The 15663-nt window shown below is 47.7% G+C and overlaps 2 protein-coding genes across 3 annotated transcripts; both read left to right on the forward strand.

The window, feature by feature from the left end:
* The first annotated feature begins 3852 nt into the window (after positions 1-3852).
* On the forward strand, positions 3853-9858 carry LOC107277539 (FBD-associated F-box protein At3g52670-like). Of its 2 annotated transcripts, XM_066306634.1 has the most exons (5): positions 3853-7602; positions 8026-8250; positions 8408-8539; positions 9394-9457; positions 9764-9858. In XM_066306634.1, the coding sequence occupies exons 1-5, from the start codon at positions 6454-6456 to the stop codon at positions 9856-9858; spliced, it is 1665 nt and encodes a 554-aa protein (XP_066162731.1). In that variant the 5' UTR covers positions 3853-6453. The 2 variants fall into 2 exon arrangements, with proteins under 2 accessions (XP_066162731.1, XP_066162730.1); XM_066306633.1 differs by lacking the exons at positions 9394-9457; positions 9764-9858 and having other exon boundaries at positions 8408-8893.
* A 1448-nt stretch (positions 9859-11306) lies between these two features.
* Positions 11307-14524, forward strand: LOC4352384 (uncharacterized). The gene is made up of 3 exons (XM_015763481.3): positions 11307-12586; positions 12773-12961; positions 14000-14524. Exons 1-3 carry the CDS (start codon positions 11384-11386, stop codon positions 14366-14368), a joined length of 1761 nt encoding a protein of 586 aa, XP_015618967.1. The 5' UTR covers positions 11307-11383; the 3' UTR covers positions 14369-14524.
* Positions 14525-15663: the final 1139 nt, after the last annotated feature.

Here is a 15663-nt window from a genome sequence, read left to right on the forward strand (position 1 = left end):
GGCCCGTATGGGAAAATCGATTTTTCCATACGGGCCACTTAAGCAGCCGTATGGGAAAATGACCCTCGATTTTTGCAGACGCCACTAGTTATGGTCTGCACGGAAAAATGATGGGGCCTCGTACAGAAAAATCACTTTTGTAGTAGTGTATATAAGGACGAATTTATCCGAATTGCTCGAATGTTGATTTGATATTAATTATTGACTTTGTAATGACGCGTGACTAGTTAAGCATGTTAATTTGACTAAAAAAAATACTTGTGCGTTGCAATCGGTAAACTGAAACTATAACAAATATAAAAATATTAGATGATTATGGTTTAGTTTTTAGATATGAGCTCTTTAAGAAAATATACTCCTAACGAAAGAAAGAAAAAAAAAGGCCCGGTTGGACACCACCGACCTACTAGGGCATTTGCGCTTGCAGCTGTAGCGTTGTGGCCCAGGATGGAGGTTGGCCCGACACGGGATCGATCCGAGCCATTCGTTTCGATGGACGGCTCGGATTAGTTCCGAATCCATCAAAACCTCCGGTACCCAAAAACCCTAACCCTAGTTTCACTTTTTCCTCTCGCAATCCCATTTCTTATCCTGAAATGGCGACGGCTGCGGCGGTTTCCAACAAAGTGATGGTGATGGTGGCTTCTGGTGGAGCCACGGCAACGAGGTGCTCGTGCGGAGCGACCTAAGGCCGCTGCTCCCCCTCCGCTCCCCCTACCAGCGGTGTTGCTCCCCCTTCCCTTCCCCCACTGGCGTCGCCGCTCCCTCTCCGCAGCACCCCCTAACCCTCCCTTCACCGACGCTCTCCCTTCTCCCCAATGTTGGTCCCTCCTCCTCATCGGGGTACCACCGCTGCCCCGCTCCTCACCAGATCTAGCCTAAGGCTTGCCGTATCTGGCCTTTGGAGGTGGTGGCCTTGAGACTAAGTCTCCTTTTCCTCAGCACCCCCTCTTTTTTTCTCACCGTTCCCACCTACTCCATACCTCTCCCTCAGAGGCTCAAACACAGATCCAGCTCTCCCTCAGCCTCTCATCCCTCTCTCGGTTCGACAAGATGGTCGATTCGACGAGAGGGGTGGCAGGGACAGCAAGGGGAGCCATGGGCGGAGTTCTTCCCACAACTAGCAGTGGCGAAGCTAGGGTCGCGACCGGCGTACCGGCAGCGGCAAGGGGAGCCATGGGCGTAGTTCCTCCCATAGCTGGCGGCAGTGGAGCTCAGGTCATGAACGACGGTACTAGTGGCTGAGCTCGGGGCTGTAGGGTCAAGCCACAGGAGGTGAAGCTCGATCGTGAGCAGCAGGCGACGTATCCGGTGTCAGCTCGGGATGCGGGTAGAACATCCGGCGGTGGTGGTGACCTAGCTAGGTATGAATCTGACGGGCGCAAGCGACAAGTTCCATGGCATGGGCGGTCCGGCATGCTTTGGTAGAGCTCCGACGACAAATACTCGTCCAAGGCGATGATGAGGAGAGCTCATCCATGGAGTCACTCCATCTACCACCGCCACTCCGTCTGCCTATCTCCGTTGACACACCGATGCCCAGGAGCCTCGCCGTTGAGGGCCACCGCGTCCAGGAGGCCTCCACCCCATTAGCCTTGCCGCTGCTTCCTCGCCGGAGGCCCAATGGGCCCCCTCCGCCTCCTCATGAACCAACCACCGCCTATGACATGTCACATCGGTGGGAAAATTCCATCGAGCTTCCGTCGCTCACCAAAGCCGTGCACTGCTGCATAGAGCTCGACAACGCAAGTCAAAGCCGCCTTCATGAAATTAGGTTAGATTACACCTATTTCTCTAGCTTGTTTGATTGCTTGTTATTAGGATTCCATGGGAATCATTGTTGTATTTATGGGGTTAATTTCATTTGATTTTGAGTCCAAATTAGATCTGCATCTAACTTTCTCCGTGTTGATTTTGTAATTGTTTTCGTATCACACTACTAGAAAATGCATTTTCCTCGACGTGGGGGTCTTATTTTCACAGTCGGACATGACTCTTGGAGCCAAATGACCACCTAAAAAAATATAAATCGGCATGAAGTTCGTTGTCCGCCTACGAAAATCCACTTAAGCGGCGCCAGCGAAAATCATTTTCACAGGCGGACCACTTAAGCGACGCCTGCGAAAATAGATTTTCGCAGGCGCACCTTATGTGGTCCGCCTGCAAAAATAGTATCTACCAAAAAAAATCTAGTCATCCTCATCCTTATCCTCTCCTCCACCATCCTTATCCTCTCCTCTCCACCACTCATTTCCCTCCCCCTCCTCTCTCTCTCCCACACTTGGAAAAATTGGCCAGCTCCCTCCTCGCGCCTCCCTCCTCACCGGCTCCCTCCTCTCCCACGTCCGCGAGCCGCCGCACGTCCGCGAGCCGCCGCCTCCCTCCTTGCCGGCTCCCTCCTCTCCCACGTCCGCGAGCCGCCGCCTCCCTCCACGCCGCCAGCGGCCTCCCTCCTCGACGACGACGATGACCGCGACGCCGCCGACGGCTCCCTCCGCTCCAGATCCGCACGCCGCCGGCTCCCTCCTCTCCCACGTCCGCGCTGCCGCATCCCTCCACGACGACGTCTGCGCGCCGCCGCATCCCTCCTCGCTGCCGGCTGCCTCCCTCCACGACGACGTCCGCGCGCCGCCGCATCCCTCTGCCGCCGGCCACGACGAGCGACGACGCACACGCCTCCGCATCCCTCCGCGGCCGCCGGCTTCTCTCCTCGCCGCCTCTGCCGGCCGCTTCATCTCGTTGCCCCCTCCGCCGCCGCGACGACGACGACGATGACGGCGCCGACAGCAGCGAACGGAGGGGAGCCCTGGCCAGCGGCGCCCAGTGGTTTTTTTTTTCCTGAGATGATTTTCGCAGGCGGGCCACGGGTCCGCTTGCGAAAATGGTCCATTTTCACAGTCGAGATGGTAGCGGCGGTCCTCTCCCCCGCCTGTGAAAATGGTTTTGGGCCGCATGGAAAAATCTTTTTTCCAGTAGTGTCATGTGGTCGTGGATGCGACATAGAGTTCATATTTGACTTGCGGGTTTGATCGCTTACGTTTGCGGGCCTTATGTGGTTTAGGGCTGTTTGGTTTACATGGACTTATTCTAAGTCCCTGTCACATCGGATGTTTGGCACTAATTTGGAGTATTAAACATACACTAATTACAAAACCCATTCCATAAGCTTGGACTAATTCGCGAGACGAATCTTTTGAGTCTAATTACACCATGATTTTGACAATGTGATGCTACAGTAAACTTTTGATAATTATGGATTAATTAGGCTTAAAAAATTCGTCTCGCGGATTAGCTCTCATTTATGAAATTAGTTTTTTTATTAGTCCATGTTTAATACTCTAAATTAGCATCCAAACATCCGATGTGACATGGGCTAAAAAGTTTTAGCCCCATCTAAATATGGTGTGATGGATGAAACCGCGTGGTGACGGAATTGGACAGCGCGAGCATGTGCACGAATGAGATGACAGACCAAAAATTCTAATATATTTTTATTATGGATAGATTTTCATGGTTGAAGTTGGTTCTATTCATCGAAATGATATCCATATATGCCCTTTCGTTTGAGGTATCCTAGCTAATTTATCGTAAAAATTAATTACATATAACTTTGAAAGATTATTCAGTATGCTATAATGCACGGTGGTGCAACTTACTTGGAAATGGTGTAGCATCTTTTATACTATTTTGGGTAGCATAGTACCTACATAATTACGTGCTACTAAGAATATATGTGATTTTGGTAACGGTATATGAGTTGATCTTTTTTAAGCAAGAATTTCGAAAACGCCTCCATCCGGGCGCCTGATGAGAAGAGAGAATATCGGGCCCCCTGCACTCACCTCTACCCTTATCTATCTTATCCACTCACCTCCACCCTTCTTTTCTCTCACCGTTCACTCTCTTCTTCCCAAAGTCCCAAACCACCATTCCCAAAGCTCTGATCCGGCAGCAGCGGCAGTAGCGGCGGCACCCGCGGGACGAAGAGGTTGCGGTGGCAGCAACTCCCACGGCAGGAGGAGGCGTCGGCAACCACCCGTGCGAGGAGGCCCACAACAGGAGGCGGCTGTGAATCACGGGCAAAAGAAGGCGGTGGTGGCGGCGACCTACGTGAGGAGGGTGCGGCTGTGGCGGCGGCTTCGGTGACTTGCGCGAGGAGGCCCACGGGAGGAGGCGGTTGAGCCCATGGCAGTGACTTGCAGGCTGAAGGAGGCAACAGCGACTGCGGACTGCGGTGCCTTTCTCAAGCGGTCCTCCGATGGCTAGGGAGATGACACTCATAGGCGGAACTCTAACATCTTCGTCCGCGGGTGCCCTCCTCCTATGTGTTTTTTTGTGTTTTTAGACCAAAGTGTTTCAACGGGGTTTCCGATGGTGTTTCATTTTTTTCTTTGTTTTTTTCTCGGATCTTGTTGATGTTTTCAATGGCTTAAATCATTTTATTTCATATGATGAACCAAATTGTTTCATCTAGCGATCCAATTGTTTTTCTCTATTTTCTAAGAACTGGAACACTCTTAAAATGGCTTAAATCATTTATTGCATATGTTTAACTAAATTTATTTCATCTAGCAATCCGACTGTATTTCACTTTTTTTTTAAGAACTGAAACATTCTTTCACTAATTATTAAAACATTGTTTAATAAAACAACGCTCGATTTGTAGGTGCTTCTCTTTATACCCAACGATAGAGATGTAAATCATCTCCATTATTTTTTAAGAAAATATATTGTTCATGCAGACTGGTGGGATTACCAACTTCGAATACATTACCAAAGAAAAAAATAAGGGGAAAGTTACAAATCGGACGTCCGATATATTTTCAAATATCGGACGCTGCTCCACGACTGTTGCATGCATGCAGGGCCACATGAGGAGCAAGGATGTCACATGCATGCAGGAGAGTTGGTTGCCAAGGTGGAATGAGACACCGTTACTTTCTCTCTCTTTTTTAATCAAACTTTAAATAAAATTTTCTTCTAAAATATATATCCAATCTATAATTTGAATCCAATCATATAATTAGTTTGAAATTCGGATAAATAGTTTAAGAGAAATAATCATTTAAATTTTGAAACTTGTTTGCATGCACACTCCCTTGGCTTGTGAGTACACCTAATGAACTGTTGTGCCATGCACCTGCACTGTTGATCTTTTAGATTGAGACGTCAGATTTTTTTTTTCTTTCTAATCGGACGGCCGATGGTAAGCATTTCCGAAAAAAGTAGTCAAAGATGGGGTTCCTAGGGGCGCATGCGCGCCAGCTGCTTAACTCGCGCGCGTGTCCCCCTGACAATTAGTTCGTGCGCTGCTGCCGCTAATTATGGTAATTAATATTAATTACTGTCATTAGCATTATTTTTAAAACTGTAACAATATAAATAATTTAGTTACCCGTCTTTTAGAAAAGTAATGGAAAGTTTTAAATTTGGAGCCAAAATATTTTGAAATTTGAGTTGAAAGTTTTAAATTTTGATTTCAACTTTTTAAATTTTGATATACAAGTTTTCAAGTTGAGTTGAAAGTTTTTAAAATTTGAAGTTGAAAGTTTTCAAATTTGAGTCGAAAGTTTCAAAAATTGAGTTGAAAGTTTTTGAAATTTGACTTGAAAGTTTGTAATTTGGTTTGTAATTTGATTTGAAAGTTTTGAATTTTTAGTTGAAAGTTTTTTAATTGTGATGAAAATTCTAAAATTATGAGTTGAAAACTTTCAAATTTGAATCGAAAGTTTTTGAATTTTGAGATGAAAATTTTAAAATTGTGAGTTGAAAACTTTCAAATTTAAATCGAAAGTTTTCAAATTCTAAGTTGAAAGTTTTTAAAATTTTCAATTTTAAAATTAAATCTTCTGTTAAAAAGTTTAGTTAATTGTTCTAATCACTGCATGCATGCATGTACGTGGATTGTCCAATTGTAATTAGGAGATACTACTACTAATTGAGTGTGTTACTCAAGTGCATAGGAGGCATATATACGTACATGATTGAATCATCGTTAATCGCCGTTGAAAAGTCACTAGGCCCAGCAGACCCATATCAGACGCGAAGCTGCGGCGCTGCCGTCGCGAAACGCGCGACTTGATATCGCGCGTGCGCGCGGACTAGCAATCTCGGTCAACGATTACAACTTCGTGTAAACAGTACCTGCACTTACAATAGCCCAACAAATTTCCCATCCGGCCGAAGTTCCCAACCCCCTCTGCGCGGCCCACCACACGGCCCGCCATCTCTCCTCTATTCCGAGTCGGCAGCCCATTCTAGCCCAGCCCAAGAGAACGCCCTTCCGACCAGGACTCAGGATATTGTTAGTATTTTCACAATGTCAACAAAAACACGTATTCGAACCGCATTCCATTTAGAATTCCCCTTATATATATACATATCTATAAATCGATCCAAACTGAAAACCCTAGATTCTTTTAACTCCACCGCGCCGCACACTTCTACGCTCCCATGGACTCCACCAACTTGCCGGAGACGACGACTCCGCCGCCGCCGGCCGACGACATGATCAGCGGCCTCACCGAAGACCTGCTGCTGATAATCCTCGGCTTCTTGCCGGCGGCGAGGGACGTGGTGCGCACCTCCGCGCTGTCGACACGGTGGCGCAACCTCTGGACCCTCGCCCCGGCGCTCCGCTTCGACATCGGCCAGCGCAACCTGCGGCTAACCGACGACGCCGAGGCCGCTGCCGCCGGCCGCCTCGTCGCCGCCGTGGACTCCGTGCTCGCCCGCCGCGACGTCGACGCCGGCGCGCCCGACGTGAAGGACCTGGAGATCAACTTCGTGTTCCGATCCGTTGTTGGCGACGACCAGACCACCGCCGCCGGCCGCTACTACCGGTCCTCCTCCCGGTTCGGGCTTAGCCGGCACCGGCGGCGCCTCCCCATGGACGTCGCGCCGGCGAGCGTCGCCGCGTGGCTCCGCTTCGCCGAGTGCCGCGTCGCGGGGGCGTTCTCGCTCGAGCTCCCCGCGCTGTCGTCGTCGAGGAAAGTGGTCGCCGACCTCCCTTGCTCCGAGAGGCTTCGCACGATGCGCCTCACGCTCGGCGGCGCCACCGTCGGCGTCCCGGTCGCCGGCGCCGGCGCCGACGCCTACCGCTCTCTCGCCGACCTGCTTCTCAGCAACGTCTGCCTCGACGACGGCGACGGCGTCCGCCTCTGCAACCTCCTCTCCTCCACCAGCTGCCCTAGCCTGCGTCGGCTGGAGCTCAGCGTCATCACCGGACTAACCATCCTTCGCCTCGACGCCGCCGCCACGCTCGAGGAGCTCCGGCTCATCGGCCTCCGCGACATGGAGCAGATGGAGGTGGACGCGCCGGGCCTCCGGGACCTCACCGTGAAGGGCATCACCGTCCACCTGATGGCGGCGGCGGCGGCGAGGATCGCTGCGCCGAGGCTGCAGGCGCTGGCGTACGAATACAGGCGCTCGTGGGACGACTGCCAGCTGATGGTGCTCGACGGCGAGCGCACCGCGAAGCTCCGGGTGCTCTCCCATGGCGACCCCGCCGGCAAGCACAACAACGGCGCGGCGGCGTGGTTCCTGCAGCACTGCGCCGCCGCGGATCGCCTCGACATCGAACTAAAGATGGAATTTGATGAGGTAATACTTCTGGTTATAAAATGTTTTGACTTTAGTCAAAATCAAATTGTTTTAAGTTTAACTAATTTTATAGACAAATATAGTAATATTTATAATACTAAATTAGTTTCATCAGATCAATAATTAAATATATTTTCATAATATTCTTTTGGGGTTGAAAATGTTTTTTTTCTATAAATTTAGTCAAATTTAAAGCAGTTTGAATTTGACCAAAGTCAAAACGTATTATAACCTGAAACGGAGGGAGTAACAAAATGGACCATGACTTCGTGTAAATTTTACAGATACTTTGAATTCCATCTTACATGCAATTTTTTGGAAAATTATCGGAAAAAGAAATATGGTACATAGAAATTTAAATGTACTATCGAACACTTTTTGGTTCATGTGAAATTTCATTGCGAATCTCAATTGAATTTGCAGGAAAAACTCCATGCGGGTATTGAGGATGTGATCAAGGACATACCGAAACTTCCGAATATAACAGATTTGAGAATAACGGTAGCCATGTCCACAGATACCATGGATACACACGCGGTAGCCATGTCCACAGATACCATGGATACACACGCTATCGGGGCAAGCACAACCAAGCTCATTGCAAAGTTTAGTAGAATTGAGTATCTCTCCATTGACATTGACAAAAAGGTGAGATCAATTATCATAATCGTCTTGTGGTTTCTTTGTAGAATTTTGTTTCGATGGAAATAACTTTGATTTTTACTAATTAGCTCTAGAAACTAAGTATAATGTTTATGGTGAAAACACCATTTCTCATGTTGTTTTGTTTTGATGCAATTTGTAGGCCGGTGATTGTACAAATTTTGACTGCAAATGTGAGCAATATAAAGGCTGGAATAACAAGATGATTCCACTAGAGCGTCTTCGGATTGCAGACATACGTAACTTTCTGCCTTTCGATGATCAAATAGAATTGGTATGTGTACTAATTGCGAATGCGCCACTACTGGAGAAAATGACTGTAGCATTGCATGAGTTATATGGAGAGACGAGACAGAGAAGAAATGACATGGATGCATATTTATGCATTCCAAGCTGTGGGGGTCGTTGGACCCCTTGTTCTGGTAATAGGAGTAAATTTGGTAGTTTTACTAAATATGAGTGGAAACCATATAAACGGAAACGGTGAGAAGAAAGGATGGAGAAGATCAATGAGAAAAAGGGGTGGAGAAGGTTTGAAATGCCTCATTAGATATGTTTTAATTATTGATCGATATATGTAATACATATATGAAATATATGCATGTATCTTTGGAGTTGATCGATTATACCTACTCCGTTTCAACAGAGTGAACAAAATTAATGTTATAGTGATTTTGCCATTTTTACCCTTATCGCTTTTAATCCATGTGTCTGTCCACGCCATTCCGCCGCCGAGGCGTGAGGAGGAGCACGGCGCTGCGCATCTCCCTCACGCCGTCGCTGGCCCTGCACCGCCGTGGTGAGAGGTGTGGTTGCGGAGAACCGGTAGTGGTGGTGGTGTTGATCTGAAATTGCTGCTGTTGTTGCTGATCTGAAGCTGTCTATTGATGTGAACTTCTGAAGGCGTTGATGGCATGTTGTTCCTAAAAACCATGTGCTTTCACAGAGAACTGATTTCCTGTTTGCCAGCAACAATCTTGGGTATCAAACATTCGATTACTGAAAAAATCAATTAGAAACATTAATATTGGTTTGTTACTTTCATTCATATTGTCATACTCCAGAAGATGTACTGACGCTTGAAAAAAAAATCATATCGTTCAAAAATCTGAACAATCTGCCATTCAGAACGTACAAGGAAAAGTTCAGTTCACTGTTGTGCGCATCCTGCCATGCAAAGCATGTGTGACCGGTATGTCCTGTCCGTACAATACAAAGTATCTGACTTCTTCCTATTGACATCATTCATAGGTTTAGATTTTCATTATTCCAATGGACAGCACAGACACGATTCCAAATTGCGATACTGATATAGTATATTCAAATCAGACACCAGTCCAGAGTTGAGTTTCTAAAAAAAAAAAATGGAACAGTACAAGCACTCAAATTCGGCATGCTCACATGAAAATTTTCTGCCAAAAATTGGTAACTTATCCTAATTACAGAAGGTGTGGTGACCACTTACATGTGGACCTCATTTTTTTTCTACTACTACTAGGATGCCACATCAGTGAAACGCCGAAACCAACCCTCTATGCTATCATGGGACCTAACTTGAACGGTTTTACCAAGATGAGGGGTGAAGATTTCTAATATTACGGTTTAGGGATGTCGATTAAACTCGACGTAAAAATGAGGGATGACAAGTGGATTTATTCCTTTTTAACAGCCATACCATCATAGATTTGCATAAGTTCACTTAGCTCCCTCATCATGACACCAAGGTTGAATTACGTCCTCGAACAGCAATACCAAATATAATGTGTTTCTCAATTTATAAAACCAGTGTAATGAGGTCCCAAGCATTATAGTGCCAAATTTTGACTGACGAGTGGGACCATGTGGACCCCATATGTTAGGGCTATAATTCTTCTTCCTCCAACCTCCCATCTCTCTCTCTCTCCATCTCTAATTCTTCTCTCTCCATTCCCCATCTCCGCACGAAGAGTAATCAACTAGCTTTCACAAAGAGTACTTGTGTAGTAGGCGTGGGATATGATTTGAAGTGAATTTGTCTGATCGATCTGACCGTAGAGTTCGTCGAGATCCAACTGGTTCATTGTGAATTTGTGTAGCCGGCGCCGTTTCCTCCATCTGGTTCTTTTGGTTTTGTCTTCTTGGTTGACATCGCCGTGTCGGGGAATAATGGCAAGAGCAGATGTAGTCTCGCTGCTATCTTTTTTGTTGATGCTGTCATGCCAAGGAATAGTAGCTAGATAGGATTTGTAGCTGGCTACTGGGTCGCGCTAACACAGTGCAGGGTCGACTGCGGCCCGGTGAGCAGTGGTGGCGGATTCCTCGGGTAGCAGCACATCCGTAGTAGTGCAGTAGTGCTTCTCGAAGGCGGCAGTCTCGGTGTTGCAACATCAGCGCTTGGAATTTGCGGCGGCATGTCTGGAACAACGACATCGTTTGCATAGAGATGGCAGCGGGCGGCGCTGCGTGCAGTTCAGCCGACATGGGATGACTTCGTTCCATGGTCACGTGGGAGGCTTCTTGAGGTAATTTTGCAACAGCATGCCCTGGTGGGCAAAAGCCACTGCAAATCATAAATGGGGAATGGAGGAGAGAGAATAATAAAAAATGGAGAGAGATGGAAGGTTTTTTTTTAAAGATGGAGATGGAAGGTTGAAGGAAGAAGAAATATATCTGACATGGAGGTTCACGACTTTACGTGGGTCCCACTTGCCACATTAGTCAAAACCAGACGCTATACTGTCTGGGACCTCGGATATATCGGTTTTTGAAGTTAAGAGACACGTTATATCGGATACTGCGGTTCATAGCACGTAACTTGAACTTGACGTCAAAGATGAGAGACCTAAAGTGAACTTATCCCTCACAGATTACCACTTCCTGCAAGCGGTATCGGCGCTAAAAAAAAAGAAGCCCAAGACATCCTCCCCCCAGCCCAAGTTCCCAACCCCCCTCTAGGCGGCCCACCACACGGCCACTTCCCCCCGGCCAGGCCCATCCGGGCCCACGGCCTGCGTCACGCTTGGGGAACGCATGCGAACCAGGAGCGAAACCCTAGATCGATCTCGAGGTCCTCTTCTATACTGAAAAACACTCATTCCTCCATCATTCGATCTCGAATTCCACCCGCTCCCATACTTCCATGGACACCGAGATCACGCAGGAGACGGCGGCGCCAGCGGCGGCGGCGGCGGACGTCGATATCATCAGCGACCTCACCAACGACGTGCTGCTGATAATCCTCGGCCTCTTGCCGGCGGCGAGGGACGTGGTGCGCACCTCCGCGCTGTCGACGCGGTGGCGCCACCTCTGGACCCGCGCCCCGGCGCTCCGCTTCGACGTCGGCCCGCGCAGCTGGCGGCTAGGTGGGTGTGGAGCCACCGACGAGGCCGCCGCCGCCGCCCGCCTCGTCGAGGCGGTGGACTCCGTCCTCGCCAGGCGCGAGGGCGGCGCCGACGTGAAGGACCTGGAGATCAACCTCGTCCACCACCGCTCCGATGGCGGCGACAGGCCGCCCATGTGCCACCACTACGCCGCCATGTTCGTCTCCTCCCCTTCACCTTCACGGCACCGGGAGGAGCCGCGGTGCGACCTCCTCGCCGTGCCCCTGGACGTCGTCACGCCGGCGCGCGTCGCCGCGTGGCTCCGCTTCGCCGAGCGCCGCGTCGCGGGGTCGTTCTCTCTCAGGCTGCCCGCGCTGTCGAGGAGGATCGCGGCCGCCGGATCTCCCCCCGCCGTCCTCCCTTGCTCCGAGAGGCTCCACACCATGCGCCTCGCGCTCGGCGGCGCGGCCCTCGCCGTCCCAGACGCCGTCGCTGCCGCCGCCTACCGCTCTCTTACCGACCTGCTGCTCAGCAAAGTCTCCCTCGACGACGACGGCGACGACCTCCGCCTCTGCAGCCTCCTCTCCTCCGCCAGCTGCCCTAACATGCGGAGGCTGGAGCTCAGCGACATCGACGGCCTGATCAACCTCCGCCTCGACGCCGCCGCGACGCTCGAGGTGCTCCGCCTCATCGGCCTCCGCCACATGGAGCAGATGGAGGTGGACGCGCCGGGCCTCCGGGAGCTTGTCCTCAAGCGCATCTACGCCCACCTGATGGCGGCGGCGTCGGCGTCGTCGGTGAGGATCGCCGCGCCGGGGCTGCAGGCGCTGACGTACGAGTACGACTACGCGTGCTGGGGCGGCGCCTTCCCCATGGTGCTCGACGGCGAGCGCACCGCGAAGCTCCAGGTGCTGTCCCATGGCGTCCCCGACAAGGACAACAACGGCGCGGCGGCGTGGTTTCTGCAGCACTGCGCCGCCGCGAATCGCCTCGACGTCGTACTGAAGATGGAATTTGATGAGGTAATTGATAACAAGAAGGGACCATGTCTTGTGCAAATTTTATACAATCTTTGAATTCCATGTTTGATCTTACATGCAAAAACTCTCGAAATAATACTGTACATACAAATTTAAGTGTGCTGCCGTACACTCTTGGGTTTATGCGGAATTTTGTTAATTGTGACTCTCAATTGATTGAATTTGCAGGAGAAGATGGAAGAGGATATTGAGGATCTGATCAAGGATATACCAGAAGTTCTTAATATAACCGACTTACGAATAACGGTAGCCATCTCCACGGGAACCGTGGATACACATGCAATTGGCGCAAGCGTAACCAAGCTCATTGCAAAGTTTAGAAGAATTGAGTATCTCTCCATTGACATAGACAAAAAGGTGAGATCAATTATCATAATCATCTTGCACTTTATTTATAGAATTTTGAGCATCCCTAGCTACAAACTCAATTGGAAAGCGGAGGCACAACCAAAGCAATGTTTCCTAGGATGGATTATCCTACACCCAACAGCGTTAACTACAGAAAACTTTGTTGGTTAGACATTGGCCTTTCAACTGGATTTGTTCTCTTTGCACATTAGCCTTTGAAGATACTGATCACCTATTTAGAGATTGTGTTTACACGACAACTTTGGGACAAAATCTCATACCAAAGAGGTATTGCAAATTCGACGCCGACTGACTCCATCTCCAATTGGATGCTCAAATATCAAGATCAGGAGCAACAAACCAAGGAAAGGTAATTTGGGCGCTCTAATCATGACATGGTGGCATATTAGGCTACAAAGGAATGAGAGGATCTTCAAAAGAACTCGAAAAGAGTGTATGTGTATCACAAGTCGCTCAACTCATCTTAGATGATACTACTATTTTTTTTAGAGAAGGGTATATTTTATCTAGTCTATATATCCAACCGGATATATGTAGCATTTTTAAATTAGGAACTTAGCCTATTAAATAGGAAACTTAGCCTTCAAATAACCCAATCTGAAATTCGCTCCTATGGAGATTTGAACTCAGGACCTTGGGATACTACTCAGGTTACTATAACAACTAAGGTACATGCCCTTTCACTGATGATACTCCTATTAACCATAGAGAATTGGCCTTCAAACCACACCCTGAAATCTCAATCTTCATAGCACCTGCCCTCAGCCTAGTTGTTAACCTTTCTTCACTTTCACCCCCTTTCTCTCCTTGATGTACTGCTATGTGTTCGTAGTACTCTAACTTTTGTATTGTTTTTATTCCTTCTAATATAACCAGCAGAACTCCAGCCGTTTATCTCTTAAAGAAATATAGAATTTTGTTTCATTGGAAATAAAATTGATTGTTACTAGTTATCTCTAGAAATCAAGTATGATCTTTACGGCGAAAACACTGTTGCTCATGTTGTTTTTTTTATGCATTTTGTAGGCCGGTGATTGTACAAATTTTGACTGCAAATGTGAGCAGCATAAAGGCTGGAGCAACGAGATGATTCCACTAGATCATCTCCGGATGGTAGACATACGTGACTTCCTACCTTTCAATGACCAAATAGAACTCGTATGTGCACTGATTGCGAGTGCGCCGGCACTGGAGAAAATGATTGTAGCATTGCACGAGTCATATGAAGAGACAAGAGAGCGTACAAATAACATGGAGGCGTATTTATGCATTCCAAGCTGTGGTGGTCGTTGGACCCCTTGTGCTTGGAATGGGGGTAAATTTGGCAGTGCTACTAAATATGAGTGGAAACCATGTAAGCGGAAGCGGTCAGAAGAAGGGGTGGAGAAGGTTTGAAATGCCTTATTACTGTTCGATATGAAATACCTTTATGAAATGTATGCATGTATCCTTGGAGTTGATCTGTTATACTCCCTCCATTTCGATATGTATGATGTTACCGACAGAGTCGACAAACTTAATAATATAGTGATTTTACCATTTTACCATTTATCCCTTTTAATCCATGTGTCCATCCACGCCAGCATCGCTGAAACCCTAGACAGTGAGAAGGAGAACAGCACGTGCGACACGGCACAGCTATCTCCCTCAACGTCGGCTTGCTCACCATCTCCCTCACACTGCCTCTGGCCCCGCATCAGCCGTGGTGAGAGGTGTGGCTGCGGAGAATAGGCGGTGGTTGACAGGGAGCAGCAGCATGCTGCTGTTGCTGATCTGTAGCTATCTTTGTTGATCTCAACATCTGAAGGCGCTGATGGCCTGTTGTTCCTAAAAATCGTGTGCTTTTGCAGGGAATTGATTTCCTGTTTGCCAGCAACAATCTTCGGTGTCAAACATTCAATCTCTACTATTATAAAAACTGAAGATGTTTCCGCAGTCCGTCATCCGTGTTTGAGTCGGTTATAAAAATTGAAGATGTTTCTGCGGTTCGTCATCCGTGTTTGAGTCGGTTTTAATTTTATGTTTTGGTTTTAATCTATATATCTTCTCTACTGTTACAAAAATTGATGATGTTTTTACTGGTATTTTGGTACGTCATCCGTGTATAAGTCGGTTTTTAAGTTCTTTTGCTTTTAGAAATACATATCCGTATTTAAGTCAGTTTTTAAGATCGTTCACTTTTGGTAATACATATATGTATTTGAGTCGGTTTTGAAGATCGTTCACTCTTGGTAATACATAAGGGATCATATAAGAAATCTGTTTAAAAAAACTCGCATGCTAACTTAAGACGATCGGATTCCTAACTGCAGCTCATGATTTTCTAAAAAAATATATGTCCAAGCAAACTCCCACAGTGAATTTCATCTTAACTAAACCATATAACAATAACAAGATTCAAATAGACTTCACCCGTTGCAAAGCATGGGCATTTTTTCTACTTACTGAAAGAATCAAATAGAAACATTAATATTTATTTGATACTTTCATCCATATTGTCTTACTCCAGAAGATGTATTGATACTTGAAGAAAATTCTTTCTCATGCTAGTAGGGCATTGCAGATTAATGCTTGGTTGCCTTCAATTCCTACCTAGCTATGGGTTTCTATCAGTTACTTCAGAGTATACACCACAAAATGGATTCTGTGGGAGGTAGATACTATTAGGATGGCAACAAGTTGAGAGGTAA

The sequence above is a fragment of the Oryza sativa genome, chromosome 12 (assembly GCF_034140825.1).
Source record: "Oryza sativa Japonica Group chromosome 12, ASM3414082v1".
Lineage (NCBI taxonomy): Eukaryota > Viridiplantae > Streptophyta > Magnoliopsida > Poales > Poaceae > Oryza > Oryza sativa.